Here is a 16,770-nt window from a genome sequence, read left to right on the forward strand (position 1 = left end):
GGGACACTTCCATCAGTGCCTTCTACAAACTGGAATGCCCTCCATCCAAAGAACAAACCAAGTTACCACTAGCAGAGGGTGGGTAACCACTGTCATTTGACTTTTTGCTAACTAATTCCATTAACATATGAATATCAGCCATGGGTTTTGGGTGCTTCCCAGTGAAAAACCAGTAGGTGCCTATAATTATGATACTATTAGGTCATGTTTGGGTGCCAATAGGATTTGGTATTTGCCAAATGCAGCACAGCACTGGTGACTGGCATGTGAGCAGGAGAGAGACCCCAACTTACTGCTCCCGCTTCCAAGCAGTTCCTGATTTGGACCGGACCGCCTCATGTACGTACACCGAGCAGTTTTCCAGATGCTCTTGTCCACCCCAGGGACCTGCTCTGGCTTATATAAGATCCACATAATCATCCCCTTCTCCAAAACCTACGCAAGACCGGGGCAGTGTGAGTGGGGGTCCAGCAAAGGGGGTGTGGGATTTAGTATCTGGGGAGTCCCAAAATGGATACGGAGGACTGGTCTGCTGGCCTCCCCAAAGGCATTGTGGACTTACCCACGTTCAGAGCGACATATATATGGCCATTGCATTCTGGGCCTGAGGCCGGCGGTTTGGACACCCTGGGACAGGAAGCCTCTGAGAAGCAACCAGGAATGATTCATGTTTCCAGAAGACAGAAAGAGCGGCTCCAGTAACCAAGAGCTAGTCAGGACACAGCTCAAGCATGTCAAACTGAATGTAAACAATCACATAACCAGATCCCGCAATACAGTCACGCACTTAATTAGCTCACCATGACTGATCTGTTTGACGTTTCAACGGTCCTGCCACAACCAATCAAGATGATCTACATATCCTCAGGAGTGTCAGGTCTCAGGCTGGCTCTGTGTGATTAATCACCGTCCTCTTCTCAGGGCGGATTAGTTTAGTCAAGACCCTAGGTTGACATCAGGAAGGACACTCAGGTTTAACTAAGCCAGGGGTCTCAAACTTAACCTGTGAGCTATGGGCTGGGACGTCTTCTCCCACATGGGACATTTACGCTACTTTTCAGAGTTGAAAGAAAAACGAGAGAATTAAAAAATGACACAATGCAAATAATCTGCTAATCTGCAGGCAAGGTTGCCGGCAGATTAATCTGCAGGCCAGATTTAATAAGGTTCCCCATTCCATTGCTCCTGAGATGGGGCAGGGCCCTAAGATAGAACCCCGGCTATGCATGAATCCACCACTGTGCTGTAAACACGTTCTCAACTTACCTAAGAGTAAAATCGAAATGTCCTGGTGTTACCGTTGAATGAAGTAATCATACTGTACTTATAACTTGCAGAGGATTGTAGCCAATGATACGGTTGTGTTTATTAATCATATTGTGCGCGACAATTTCTTAAAATTAATTTAAAAATTAAGGGCATTAATATACAAGTGACATACACTACACATCACCCTGCAGTGTGTTGGCGCCTGCCCAGGGTTGGTTCTCGCCTGCGCCCGTTGTTCCCAGGATAGGCTCTGGTCCCCCCCGCGACCCCGGTTGGGATTAAGCAGTTTCAGGAAATGGATGGATACACTACACACACACACACACACACCTGTAGGGTAAACATATCCTTATGGGGACCGCTCATTCATTTCAATGGGAAAAATGCTAACGCTAACTATGACAACCTTAACCCCTACCCAGCCCTAACCTTAACCATAAGTAACCAAACAAAATACGAGACTTGTGACATTTTCACTTTTTTAACTCCATTCTCGGATCTTTTAGGGGACCTGAAAAAATGTTTCCCACAACGTCAAAAAAAGGTGTTTATTACATTGTGTCGAACATTTGGTCCCCACAATGTAATATAAACATAATACACGCACACACACTAAGCATTACGATACTTCAGATACAATTTACATAAAGCGGACAAATTACCTTAATTATTTATTCCAAGGACGTTTGGCATATTTTGCCCAACACCATGACAATGGACAACTAACAATTTGGGCATAAAGAGAAAAAATACAAAACATTATGCACAGCAGAGAGTCATAAAAGCAGGGGGTGTGATTTAAAAAACGGTGGTTTGTGCTAATTCATATACGTAGTGCAAAGCAGAAAGTTGGCGGAGGGACAATACAGGCATACATGCATCCATAGGACGACATACAGTACATAACGTACATCATGCGCACTTTCCTGGTTCACCATGATGGACTAACGATCTACGAGCGGGTGTTTAAAAGTGCATCGTCTGAAATCTCATAGCTTTTATATCACCGGCTAAATATTGCCACAGACAAGAAGAGGCAGGAGAACCGCAGATCATACCTGCCGTTTATCTGGCGTTTGCACGGCATGTTTTACTCCTATTTCATTCAGTTAGAAACTGTAATCTAGACCTGATATTTTCTAGGAGTGACTCTCGCCTGTCAGCGTGTCACCAGCGACCGTATTTTCGCTCCTTGTTTCGCAGTTTGTCGCTGTGGTTTGACTTGCAGAACACGGTCGTCAGTCAGCGGAGCGCAAATCATCCAAAGTAGGCATCCTGCTATAAATCAGACATCTGATCGTCGAATGGCTTCGGGTCGAAAAGGCGAGGATGAAATGGCGAATATGCATCTGGCCGAGGATCAGATCCGTGTTCTGGAAGAAAATTTCAGCAAAGTCACCAAGCATCCGGATAAGGCGACTCTGACGCTGATCGCAGCCGAGTGCGGACTGTCGGAGGAGCGCACCGCCGTGAGTAACCCGCCGTCCGAACATCTCCGCTTTGGGATTGTCAAAAAGGGTCTGAAATAATGTAATATCCATCCATATGTATTCTGCCGTTTAACCACATTTAGTGCACATATGCATTAAACTTGTTTTAAAACATTGAAGATGTATTATCCCATATTTATATGAACAAATCAGAATAAATTATAAAAAGGAATCTCTATTATAAGACGAAATTCAAAATATGGTAAGAAAATGGCGTTTCGGGGATAGTCTTAAAGTCTTACTCGAATCAGGCATTTGATCTATAAAATTAACTTAGAAGTTGACCTGTTGAAATGATATAGTGAAATATCAGATTAACTTTATTAGGGAGTTATGCTCTTTTGCTATTAAACTGTATTAGTTTGCATTATGTACAGTTAGAGTGGAGCTAGCGGAAGTGTCTGGAAGGGTGGTTAGTTAATAAATAGTTATTTTGATGAGTCGCTTTGACAGCGCGCCTCTCGCCTCCACTGTCCAGCCGCCGCTGTCGTGCTGCGCTCCAGTCCGGGACTCATCGTCTAACTGTTTACACCCTGCAGCCCATATGCGGCTGATATCCCGGTGGGCTGAGATTACATGTCACCTTTACCCGTGATTTTGTGTTTCACGCATTGTAGTGACCCATCAGTGGAACACACCATGTAAGTTTACCATCTTCCTGAAGAGCAGTGTTTAGGTGAAAAGGTAGCCTGTTCTTCGGGGGACATAAGCTGGCTACACAGGGAGCTTTCCCGCTGCACCAGGAACGTATACATATGCACATACATACATACGTATATATACATAAATACATACATACACATGCATGCATACATACATATATACATACATACACATGCATACATACATACATATGCATGCATACATACATACATACATGCATATATACATACATACATGAATACATAGCCTACATACACATGCATGCATACATACATACAGGGGCGTTGCTAGAGATTTTGGGCCCCATGAAAGCATATCATATTAGGCCTCCCAGTCCAAACCAATCCAGTTATTTTCCTAATTTTGTAGGGCCCCTGTCACTCAGGGGCCCTTGGAATCGTCCTAGCTTTCCTCCCCCTTACGGCGCCCCTGCATACATACACACACATGTATGCATACATACGCACATACATACATACTTACATACATCCCAACTTCTAACTGCCTGTTCCGAGAGGTTTACCCTGTAATATCATGTGCATTGAAATGCTTTTGACACGGGTAAAATATGTACGCATGACCCTGAAAGGACTATAGGCTGTTAAACTGAGATTATTTTAGTACGCAGCTATACTAACAACCATTAAACAAACAGTACAGTAACACAGTGTAGTACAGTTTACATAACGTTTAGTGTTGTACTGAGAATTCTGTTATTTTACGATGTAGATCCATTTTAAGTATAATAAATAAAGGAAATGAATGGGACCTTATCCAAAATGAAAAATAGGTTTCTAATTTGATATCTAACACGGAACGGGTAAAGTACTCAAACAAGTAAGGCTGTAGTTATTTTTCCTCCCAACGGCGACAGCCAGCAACGTTTTCTTGTTTTGGGGGAATGACTGGGAAGCACCTTTAGCCCGAGGCAGGTTGCCGTCCCGAATGATCAGCCTATTTCTGTCAAGCACAGCTTTGCAACGAAGATACCAAACACCGCCTTCCTCTTTGCACACAAACCGGTTCTGCCCTCTTTTAGGTCCCCGTGTACAAAAGCGGACATTGTGCCCTGAGCGAGACATAAACAGTCTACTGGCAAATTAATTGGGGATTAATATTTAAATATTTAGGGGCTTTCTCACACCCGGGTATTATGTCTCTCTCGTTTTAACCGATGATAAAAAGCACACCCCGATTTTCCGGGGGCCCTGGTTTATTCCCAAGGGGCAGTTTTGCCGCGATTGCCAGCCGCACCATGGTGTCCCTGTATGGCCGCTATTCTTCAGCCGATTGTATGGACTTGAATGCGGGTCCCGGCACTGGCCGGCTAAGTGATCCTGGTTTGGGCAGCATGTACTGCCAAGGAGTCAATCAGGCTTTTGACCGCTGTGTTAAAGGGCGGAGGTTGCGCCATGGTGAGTAAGAAAGAGCGGATCTGAACTCATGCCGCGGACTATTGTAGGACGATTGGCATATCTTTAAGGTTTAAATCACATACGCTCACAGTGAATATGCCAGTCTATATTCCCACAACTGAAACCTGCCAGAATAGGTTCATCAAAATAAAATGACAGCTGTTTGGAAACTGCTATTTAGTTAATTTGGTTCAGAATCTGTTTCATTTTTTGACGAGTGAATGAAAGTACTGTTTAATAAACAATGGTTAACAAGTTATATATGATTCGGACTATACTTTTTTAGTGTTAACCAGATACGATCTCCTTACAGACACAGCGTTTTAAGTTCCCCGAAACTCCGTGCCTGCAGGATTACTTCGCTTCGGCTCTAATTCTCCATACTATGAAGTAAATAGCCTGTCAGATCGGCGCCGGGCTTCACACTCCGCCGATCGATACCCGCTGACGCCGCTTTTTCTCGCAGAGATGGTTCCGACTCCGCAATGTGCAGTGGCGGCGCTCCGAGGGTCTGCCCGCCGAGCCCGGGTTCGTCACAGACTGACTCCCGGCTGAACACGGCCCCTCCCGGCCGGCCTCAGCTCCCGATTACGCCGCCTGACCGCAGTGGGTGACACGAACGGACTTTCTGTCCTTTTTGTCCTTTATTTTCTCTTTGCTCAGCTAATCTGAATATGGAAAGTGGTCTATATTTAGTTTTGCCAATGTAACCATTTTAACAGCGAACTGTATGTTTGATCCACGTTATCAGTATTGGGTGTGAAAATGTGATATAAAATGAAGGGACCAGAGGGAGAGAGAAACAAGTAAATCGTACACTGTAAACATGGTAACTGAGTATAATTAAAGGAGGTTCCTCCTGATATTGGAGGTTTAGTGTGTGTGTGTGTGTGTGCAGGTTCTTATCCTACTGAATCATCTGAGCATTCAATTAGTTGAAATTTTTATTGTGATCTAGATTCCGTTTTTCTGTGCTGAGCTCGTTTGTTGTTGAAGTACAACTGAAACGTAGAGACCTTCACCGCGGGTCCTGCAGAGTGACACTTGGGGATTACATGACCCCGGGGGGATCATATGACTGTACCGCCTTCTGTTAGAGTATGTGCTGGCTTTGAAGAAGAATAGAAGTCACACCCCATTTTACTAAATATAACCTTGCACAAAAAGCTTCTCAGTCAGTACGCTGGAATTTGAAACGTATCTCTCTGATACTGTAGGTCTCCTGTTTCTTTGTTTTCACTGAAGCCATTTGTCAAACATGTATTAAAAATAATTAAAATGAAACTGCTATCGATTGCTTGAGTCTGTGAATGTTGCTGTCATTCTCCAAGCTCAAGGATGGTGTTGCAAGCGTGAGCAAAACTCTTTAATCCTAATGAGCATCGTCAAATTACACTGGTGAGAAACACAGGGCTGGTTATTAAAAAGTGGAAGATGGGTAACGTGATACATTAACTGCACCTTCATAATGCATTCATAGAACATTCAGTGTACCTTCATAATGCATTCATAGAACATTCAGTGGACCATCATAATGCATTCATAGAACATTCAGTGTACCTTCATAATGCATTCATAGAACATTCAGTGTACCTTCATAATGCATTCATATAACATTCAGTGGACCATCATAATGCATTCATAGAACATTCAGTGTACCTTCATAATGCATTCATAGAACATTCAGTGGACCATCATAATGCATTCATAGAACATTCAGTGTACCTTCATAATGCATTCATAGAACATTCAGTGGACCATCATAATGCATTCATAGAACATTCAGTGTACCTTCATAATGCATTCATATAACATTCAGTGGACCATCATAATGCATTCATATAACATTCAGTGTACCTTCATAATGCATTCATAGAACATTCAGTGTACCTTCATAATGCATTCATATAACATTCAGTGTACCTTCATAATGCATTCATAGAACATTCAGTGTACCTTCATAATGCATTCATATAACATTCAGTGGACCATCATAATGCATTCATAGAACATTCATAAGAAGCATTTATACTGAGTCCCAAATTGTACCTTTGCTTGTCAGTGGGGCTGTACCCTCAAGGGGCTGCCAGTTGTACACTTAGCTGTAGGTAAATACACCTTTTAAGGTACAGAAATGGACTCTGAGGAACAAAGTCTACATTAATAACATGCACTATAATCGTATAATCATATGATGTTTATTATTAATGTACATTAAAGCTGTTGAGGTATGTTAGGATGTTAAGGTGTACTTGCATGCTTCTTATGAATGTTCTATGAATGCATTATGAAGGTACACTGAATGTTCTATGAATGCATTATGATGGTCCACTGAATGTTTTATGCATGCATTATGTAGGTACACTGAATGTTCTATGACCATGTTTCTCCTGGTATAAAGTCCAGTGAAGGTCCAGTGTGGACCATTACTGTGTCTCTGGCATGGTAACTGTCCAGGCATGTGACAGCAGTGCTATGTCACTTAGACTAATCAGCACCTGAGTGTGAAATTTCTCAGCGTACTACCATAGCAAAATGAAGCCAGGCCCTTTTTGCCCCTCAAACAAGCAGCCAATCAGTATTTGCGTAATAAAGTTGCCATTATATCAGTGACTAGCATGGGATTATGTCATTGGTCAAAATAGAGGATTACTATAAAATCAGCACCTGTGGTGCCTTCTGGCACCATAGGAGACAGTTTTATAGACCTGATCTGGCCTAAGCAAATGTCAGACCATGCCAGTCATTTCCTATGTTGCATGGCAATAAATATTCTAAATTTATTCCCCTTAACACATCTTTGCGATGGCTGATTAAACAGCAAACACCCATCCATTCATGACTGCTGGTCCTATTCAATGCGAATCACTGCACCACCATGCCGCCCCTAAACTGCAGATCTTCAAGAAGCATGACACACAACATACAGGCTTTAATACGATCCTATTGTATAATAAAGATGATGATGTTAAAAACACAGGTAATACTAACAAACTGCAGTAACGTTAGAGACACATCTTATATTTCACAGAGAAGTTTCCGTAAGTTGTGTAACTCCCTAGGATATGCCCAGTTTAGGGATTGCTTAATGTTCTAAGCAAACGATTAGAGTGGCTACATAAGTCTTACCAAGCAGTCACTCTCTCTGAGTTCCGGTTCCAAACCTATGGATTCCGAAAGAGAATTCCACTCGGCAGCTTGGCCAGACACAGGAATCCAGAGAAGACTGCCGGCACTCCGCTATCTTCCCCGTAAGGCATCTATAACTCTTGTAGTCTTCGTAGAGCCACAGACATTGTCGGTGATGCATCACGGCCTGGACACCATTCGTCTGAACTGCTCCCATCACGCATATAGAACAGGGCAGTTACTGCCCAAACTGCCAGACTTAATACCCCAGTGTGGTAACCAGGCTAAACCAGGCACTAAAGGATTCTTACACATCACCCCCATGCACCACATCACCACTATTTATCACATTTGCATTTTTATATATACTTACTGCCAATTTTCTACATATTGTTTACATGTCATATGTCTCATCTTGTGTTTGTGTTTGCACTGTTCAGGGAGTTGCTGTCACAGTCGAGTTGAGCTGTTGCGTACGATGACAATAATGAATTGACTCTGAATCTGATTAACATCATGCTGTCCTTTGCGGGCCACATACTTAAATCCGCACACTGGCGATATTTGAGTCACTAATTCACCCAAATGCATGTTGTGGCCTATGGAAGGAAACTGACGGATATTTATGTCAGCACTGGAGAACATGCGTACTCCGAACACACGGAAGCGGAGCAGGAATGTGAGCCCCAGTTCCGGAGGTGGGAGCCTTTGGCTCCAGCCTTATGGTAATTATATCTGTTTGGCTAATTAGCGGAGCGGATCAGGGAATTTCATTTGAAAGCCAGCCCAATGAGGCCCCAAACCCAAAACGGTAAACGAGTCCCCCTTGCCTGTTTTATAACTAACACATACTTTCAGTTCTCTGGTATATTTGGACCGGCACATGCGGAGATGTAGAGAGGAGCGGTCCGATGCCAAGACCAACAGCAAATGGACCATTTTCCGCACGGATTGTTATTGAAACAGAATGTTTCCGTTCACACTTGCTGGCTACTCTCCCATTTCTATGTGGAAACTGCCTATCTGCTCCCAGATAACGTACGTGTGGCGTGGGGGGGGGGTTGCAGGAGTGGGGAGAAACATTTATCACACCTACGGATTATTTTGACACCAAGTGCTGCAGCGTAATACTGCAATATGACCCAATAACAAAGCCTTTGGATTCCCTGCATTTAGCACGTCTGCGTCAAAGACTAGAGTTTACATTCACATTATTTTCATCTGATTAGGTTCACAGAGTGAGGATTTTCCTCAGGGAATCACATTATATTTATTATAATGTATTATAATTACATACTATAATTCTATTTGTTAAAATAATTTTGGTTAACCTGATTTGCTTTGTTAAAATGGCGACGCTGATCATTTTCATTAGCCTTTGTGTCATTTGCCAAAACCACCAGATCCAAGGAAGGAAATATTAACCAACCTTTCACACCTGTTTCACTTTCACATTTCGTCTTGTAGGACCTCAGAAAGGTTTCTTTGCCCACAAAGTCAGCAGGGAAGACAATGCTTGTGTAGTTCTCCTCTACTGCTGCTGAGATATCTGTGTTTAAGACGTTCCTGGGCTGAAAAGCGATACCAATGCTCTGCTGGAAATGTGATCATTTATCTGAGATAGTAACATGTGGCTTACCCTCGCTTGCTCTTCATTGTCCACAGGTGAATTCTGAGATGCCCCCCCCCCCCGTGCCCCTGCTAGAGGCCCCTGAGAAACCCCTCCCTGGAGAGTGCACTAGGCAGGGGAGAGACAGCACATGCTGCACTAATAACAGAAAAGAAAGGAGAATGAGGCAGGGGGCTGGGGGACAGGGGAAGCTATGCGCTCAGTACCCATCAGGTTCTGTAGAAAGCAAAACAGCAAAGGAGGCTTCAATGCCAAAAAAAGCGAAACAAAAAGAGAACAATGTAATCTATCACTGGGAGACAAGAAAACACAAATGGAATTAATCAGCTGACCGAATGGTCACCTGACCTGTCCCAACATGGCCACCCCCCCACCAAAGAATCCACCATGTGCTTTTGCCTAATATCTCTTTTTTCTAATATGAAAATGGCTGGTTCCTCTCAAGGTTAGACACACGGTAGCACATCGTTTTCAATCATATATAGTAGATATATAGGAGGATGACATGAAAGTTTGTTTCTTGTATTTTTGTTCGTCGTTGCGCTGTTAGCTTAAGGCCGGATGTTTTCGTTTGTTTGACTATGTGATTCCCTGCTGGAAGATGTGAGCCGGGACTGTAGCCATACAGCCACACAGCAGCCTCAAATTGCTATCTTTGGCTAACCACTCTGTGTTGTTTGAGACCAGTCTGACCAGTAAAAGATAGCTCAAATATGTTAAGCGTGTCATATCCTTAGTACATTTTAAGTACTTCATATGTATTCTACTTTTTCACAGTAGTAACTAGCTTGGAATGTTTTTGGCTACTTCAAAAAAGTACCAAAAATATAGTACTTCTAGGTGTTGGGTTTCCAATGGTGTAAAAACTGGTACTGGTGCCGAATGACATCATAATGACAGCCAGGGTATTTTGTAGCTGTAGTGTATTATAGGGCTGCATGATGTGCAATATTAATACCAACATCACGTTATGCACATCCAATTCATGAACTTCTTTTTTTGCTTTATAAATACCCCAATATTTATTACAACTAAATCACATCCTATTTATTTAATACACATCCTATTTATATAATACACATCCTATTTATATAATACACAGCCTATTTATAACGAAACCACATCGCTAGGACAGCGCTATACGTCTGCTGTATTAGTATATTCAGGAAAATACTTGTCATGCCATCCAGATCTTTTTGTTGTATCTGTTCTTACAACCGAATCATATATATATATATTTTTTACTTCGTTTATCATTATTTTCTGAGTTCTGAGTTTTCAGGGCGGTGTTTGTATTGCGTCTCAATCGGCGTTTCAAGTTCCACCCCAAAGTACCAAAGAATTACCCCAGCTGGTTTGGCACTTTAGGTACTGGAATGTCTGGTACTGGTACTCGACTGGAAGTCAATGGAAAAACGGAAGTACCGAAAGTTCCGTACTTGGTGCGGTGGAAAAGTGCCTTTTGTCTTGAATGCATTAGCCGTCCCAATAAATACTTTTCCTATCGCTGTTTTACCTTCTCCATACATTTCCCATAGTCACTTACGTGCTGTGACTAGCACGGGCTTATGTGTTTCTGAAATGAAGCTCTGCACATAAGCACAGGTGCACTGGAACGGTCCTGCTCTCCTCTGAGACACACATAGAGGTGAGAGTGAAGTTTGGGCTCTAAGCACATAAACCATTTATCTGGAGCTTTTCCCCCTGGAGCATTTCAGGGGATTAAGGGCCCAACAGAGATGTGACTGTTCTGTCGAGGTCAGGGTTTGAACCCATGACCTTCTGATCAAAGGCACAGAGAGAAGCACTGGGCAGAGCGAAGCACTGGGCAGAGCGAAGCACTGGGCAGAGCGAAGCACTGGGCATCACAGTGCGTGCGTGCGCATGCATGCACACATACACACACGCGTGTGCACGCACACACAAAAAATAAAGAAAATACAAAAACACCAGACCAAAACCAGGAGGAAACCCATGCACAGAACTCAAATGGGATTCAACCGCACACACGCACACACACACACACACACACACAGACAGGGTAATTCATAGGCACCAGCACATTATTTGAAGCAAGAGCAGAAGCTGGAAACTCACACGGACACAGAAAAAATAAACAAGCTCCACCCACGCAGTGATAGGTGTGGGATTTAAACCCATAACCACAGCAGTGTGATGCCAAACGGCCTGGAGTCCTTGGAGCCACCAAGCTGCCCTCGATGAAATACCCCCTTTAATAAGTACAGAGTAATGATACACAGTCTAGCGTTTTTAAAACAAGTTACCACAGAGGTAGTCGAGTAACACAAATCCATGATATGACAGCTTGTAAAGGTAACCAAAAAAAGGTTTATTTCCCCTCAAAATATTCCCAATTCAACACAACAGCGGTCAGGGCATTTTACATATACATCCTCATAAATAAACAAAAATTACATAATTGCTTCAAAATTAAGAAACTGACAAAAAGTATAAAGTAACATAAAAAACAACCCAAAAAAAAGTAAAGTTTTATATGCATATCGACTTCATCAGCTGTAACAAACCTGCACGATTTCCCTTTCATTACGCCCTTCACTTATTTCCAGCATACATTAAAGAATACAGAGATACAGGTTTAACACAAAATGAAGACAGGATCATCCTCAGCCTGCTCTACACACAGACCGACCATCTTGCAAAACCATGTGCTAAACATATATTCACAGTGAGGCATTTTGGATCAACTGTGCAGCATTCAGATGGTCTTATATTGTATATACAAGAAGATTACTGTTGAATGGACTTGATTTTACTTCAGTTATCAAACAAGACACTTGCATCAGAATAATCTGATTACATGTCTGATAACATCAAGATGCAACTGGTTTAAACACATGTTCATATTTCAAGGGTTGCATCATGGGATACATATGCAGACCATGTAATCCAAAATAAACAAAAACTAAAAAAGTGCAAAACAATAGCTTATATAAATAATGCAAATAATTCAATGACTATTGTCCCTTCTTTTAACCAGCTGAAATACCGTGATAAATAAAAAAACCACACACACTTATTTGCACAATTGAAGAACAAACCTAACACTTATCAGTAGATAGCAGATTTAACATTGCAGAACAGCTAGTAATTATGAGGATCATGGCGAAACTCAAACCAGGAAGCATAAATCCACATTACAGAACAGACTCCTCCGGTCAGCACGCTCTGGACCATAATAACGTGAAATTTTGGAAGCATCACATGAATAAACTGTACCAGAAAACCGTGCTGTAGTGAACGCTGGAATGAGGGAGATTAAAATACGCCATGATGCAGCGGGATAGATTGTCATACATGAGCAAAGGCAGCTCATAAAGAGATCCAACCAATCAGAAAACACTAACCAAACAATAGTGACACATGGAAACTACTGTTTTCTTAGAGTTTCAGAAATTATGCAAGTGACTTTTGGTAACTTTTATGTCAGTGTAGTTATATTTTAACCATGTCTAAAGCTGGGTTATCTATAGGGATAGTCATCTTATAATGAGATTAAATGAAAACTTCCTCTTTAGTGGTGAGACTGAAGATGATTCTGTCAGCTTATTAACAAACAATGGAATCTGTGGCGGATAATGGATTTAGGAAAACCACTGTAACGATACCTTGCTAAACATCTACGCGTATGGTGATCTGCTTAGATCGTGCTGGGATGATATTGTTTCAGAATTTAGTCCAACTTCATCTCGTAAGCCAGTGTAGTACACGCCGAGTCTCGGAAAGCGTCATGTTCCAAACTGCTGTCACTAATCGCTAACTTACATTCAAAGCTAAGTGTTTATAGTGAAATGTCTCTGAATGAACATTTCCGAATGGAAAGGGGGACGTGCACAGCACTTAAAGCAGCAGTTAAGCTCTTCACCCACCTAATGAAGAATAAGGTTTGTCCAAACTTGCGCCTTTGCGTCTGTTCGCGCTGCAATATAAGCCAAGGTCGATTTCGATTCTCTTTTAGGCCTAACTCTTCAAATGTAGTACGAACGCGACGCAAGCAGCGTCCCCTTTGGGTCACCAGTGCCGAAGACCATCACTACAGGAGCGTATAATCATGGTGCATCAGAGTGGAGATGCAGAGGATGTGTACGGTTGAACACAGGCGGGTGACAGATCACATATCTTCAGGTATGCATACTGAGTTTCAGTGCATCACTCACTGATACGTATACATTTCATTTCTAAAACAACTGCCCTGTAATCCCCATTAACTCACAGACAATCTGTATAAAGTAAAACAGCATTCACAGGCATTTTAAGGGACCTCTATCCTCAGAAGGTAAATATTTACATGAATAAGCTCTTCACCTAAAATTTGGTTAGAGAGAGGCCAGGAAGAGATATGGAACGCAGCTTAGTTTGTGTAATTACAGGGATCAGATTTAAGGACCCATTTCGCTCCCTCAGAAGCTTTTTCTCTAATTATTCGAGGGATGTTTCAGCTTACAAGAAAAAAATAATAACAATAAACTTATCGAGTCCATATGAAACCAGATCACTGGTTACTGCACACGTCTCAACGATCTCAACTCAACAGATGGCAGTTCATTTAAATAAAACCAGGGACTAGAATTAAAAATTAAAGCAAGTCCACCCAGAAAGGATTTTTACCACTGTTGCCAACTAAAGTCATCATTGGAGCCAAAGACGAGGAAGAATCCCAGAATGGTGGCGAAGATGACGATGTTACCAGTTAGTACGAGCGCACACGCTCCCCAAGCGATCTGTGGGAAACACCAGAATGTCAGTCGTGTCAACAAGAACACGCGGCTTTCACGTAATATACCACAAGAGTATATCTATTTTAATGCTGTGCAAATTCTCCTAATTTTTTGTTTGCTTAAGAGCTTCTACTCAGCCATGGCCTCTGAAGTCCACGCATACTCACCACGTGAACGCGGGCGAAAATAATGGGCAGGCCGAAGGCGGACACCACGATGCCCGTGGTGAGGAACACAGCCAGCTCCTTGCAGGCGTTGCTGGTGGCGTCCGTGTCGTCGGTGACTCTCCGTGACACGCAGTACGGGATGGGAGAAAGCACGTAGAAGAAGAGGACGAACAGGGGCCAGTACTCACTGCAGGGAGAGGAGGTGGTTACTGTCACGTTACTATAAGAAGTCACAACGCAATGTCATGGACCCAGCCGTGGTACAAATGAGCCTCTAACTTCACAGACAGACCACAATTATTGCACCAGCCCTAGAAGGCAGGGTGAGCAGTGCATCCTGGGATTTCTTGACTAATGTTGGAACAACAGGCCACAGAGAAAACGCAAACATCCAGTGGCTCATGTGGCAGTGCAAATAACGAATTTCTTCAGCAGAAGTCCACTTGCATAGATCAGAACCATGTACATATCAAAAGTTCTTCGCCTTGGATTAAAGCACCTGCTGAACAAACGCGTTACTGCGGTCACTGCGTAGGCCGACATTCTGCACACAGAGAGGATCGTGTCTTGGGAACGAGTCACACTCACTCGTACACTGGAAGCGCACAGCCCAGCATGAGGAACATGAGGCCAACGGCTCCGCCAAAGGATAGGCTGATGAGAGCTGGAAAGAGTGAGACAGCACAAGGGTGAGGCGGACGATTATCACTCCACGCTGACGATACCGTGACACTTCAGCCGTAATCTGGGCTCAGTGCCCCAACTCTCCTATTAGCTCAAGTGAGGACAGATTATGGATGGTGATAATGCAGAGCCGATCAGATGTTGTTTGCTTATTTTATAAGTATAATGAAACTCTATGCTGTGTAAAGCAGAAAGCTTGCCATGTGAAGGCAATGCAGGCTAACAGATGTCTAAATGATTTAGGGGTCTCTGACTCCGACACACGTGCTGAGCAAACGCACAAAAATGATCCGAAATGGTCTCTACATGACACCTCTACGGGCAGCTCGGTTACAGTTTGATTACATGCTGTGCAGATACAGACAAGTAATCTAGCTTGCACATGCTTCTCTCCCCATATCTAAATTTAAATGCACATCAAAAATAAGAATATTTAGAATAACGCAATGTGGCTGCCTAAAACTGATAACAAATTAGGTGTGACATTTAGCGACAGTGACGAATGGTAAGTAAACATAATTAACGAGCAGAACATGCCTCCGAATTGTATTATGAAAACCTGCAGTTACTGATGACTAGTTTAAAAACCATTCAAAGAATGCTAGGTATCCATCCAACTCCCCGCATCCGCGGTTAGGTAACTATCCATCTGCTGCCCTTAGCTTTTTAACCAGCCACTAAGAAGCATGTCTTTATATACGGCTGACGGGACACAAGTCCAACAGATGCTCAAGACACATTATTGCATATGATCTTAACTTAAAAAGCGAACTTAAAAACGGCACAGTGCTGCTAACGCACCGGTAAAACCTTTTATGTCAGTAAATCCATCAGGCTAACGTTAGCCACCAACTAACACCGCCGCGGCAGACGCCGATGACCGCTTAGCTAACGAGGCAAACACCGCACGACTGCAAACTCTGTGGCGGCTGTGCTAAATTACAGTGGCAAGTTGGTTAACTCCAGTTATATGCAGTGACACGCTTGAGGATAACCAGCTATAAACAAACGTTTTCACAGCTAGGCTAACCTTAGCTAGCCTGACTGGCCTGCCTTTCATCCCAAATGTGGGATCCCAAGGCGATGCAACGCCAGTCAACCAAACACTCGGATCTTCCACGCAAGACCACAGTGGCCAAATGAATTATTAATAATTATGAAATTTTCAATGTTACCTTTTATCCCGGCCATTTTAGTGTAGCATCAGGTAACCCCCCTAAATATCTGATTCTCGGTAACTACAGCAACACACGGAACGCCTCGGGGATTAATGCCCGCGCATGCGCAGAGCGCCAGCTGTGCGTGACGTAATTTCAACGATCTTTTAACATCTGCATAGCTATCCTGGTAGTATAATTTAATACAGGACTTAAAATGTCACCGTTGCTAGTGGACGCCATGAAAATGGCAATATCTAAAATGAATTTAGTCACCCTTTTTGAGTTTGTCTCTATTATACTTGCAGGACTCAGATTAAACTCCATAATGGTTTTGCCAGCCAGTATGGTGGTTCATAGAATAGAATCGTGATAATTTCATCCCTTTGTGGGAATATTCCTTCCGCCT

At 42.8% G+C, this 16,770-nt stretch overlaps 2 protein-coding genes and 1 long non-coding RNA gene across 3 annotated transcripts in view; 1 reads left to right on the top strand and 2 right to left on the bottom strand.

Annotated features, from left to right (window-relative positions):
* The window catches only part of LOC111855398 (uncharacterized), a 44,813-nt gene extending 35,177 nt beyond the window's left edge, over positions 1–9,636 (bottom strand). Inside the window, exon 1 of the mRNA XM_072707493.1 lies at positions 9,606–9,636. Within this exon, the coding sequence (XP_072563594.1) occupies positions 9,606–9,622 (17 nt within the window). The 5' untranslated portion in view covers positions 9,623–9,636. The remainder of the gene's footprint in view (positions 1–9,605) is intronic.
* LOC111855399 (uncharacterized) lies at positions 1,831–6,121 on the top strand. The gene is made up of 2 exons (XR_011985791.1): positions 1,831–2,738; positions 5,304–6,121. It is a non-coding gene; the product is annotated as an uncharacterized lncRNA (long non-coding RNA).
* A 2,286-nt stretch (positions 9,637–11,922) lies between the features above and the next one.
* Positions 11,923–16,513, bottom strand: LOC111855415 (leptin receptor overlapping transcript-like 1). Its single transcript, XM_023834404.2, has 4 exons — positions 16,380–16,513; positions 15,109–15,184; positions 14,521–14,707; positions 11,923–14,356 (listed from the first exon to the last, which is right to left on the bottom strand). Exons 1-4 carry the CDS (start codon positions 16,393–16,395, stop codon positions 14,240–14,242), a joined length of 396 nt encoding a protein of 131 aa, XP_023690172.1. The 5' UTR covers positions 16,396–16,513; the 3' UTR covers positions 11,923–14,239.
* Between the last annotated feature and the right edge of the window lie 257 nt (positions 16,514–16,770).

The sequence above is a fragment of the Paramormyrops kingsleyae genome, chromosome 25 (assembly GCF_048594095.1).
Source record: "Paramormyrops kingsleyae isolate MSU_618 chromosome 25, PKINGS_0.4, whole genome shotgun sequence".
Taxonomy (NCBI): domain Eukaryota; kingdom Metazoa; phylum Chordata; class Actinopteri; order Osteoglossiformes; family Mormyridae; genus Paramormyrops; species Paramormyrops kingsleyae.

What these genes read in the sequence shown, in the direction of transcription:
- LOC111855415 (XM_023834404.2), bottom strand. An exon ending in TGTGCGCTTCCAGTGTACGA is followed by an intron (nt 14,708 to 15,108) that starts GTGAGTGTGACT and finishes CTCTCCCTGCAG; the next exon opens with TGAGTACTGGCCCCTGTTCG. An exon ending in TTTTCGCCCGCGTTCACGTG is followed by an intron (nt 14,357 to 14,520) that starts GTGAGTATGCGT and finishes TGTTTCCCACAG; the next exon opens with ATCGCTTGGGGAGCGTGTGC.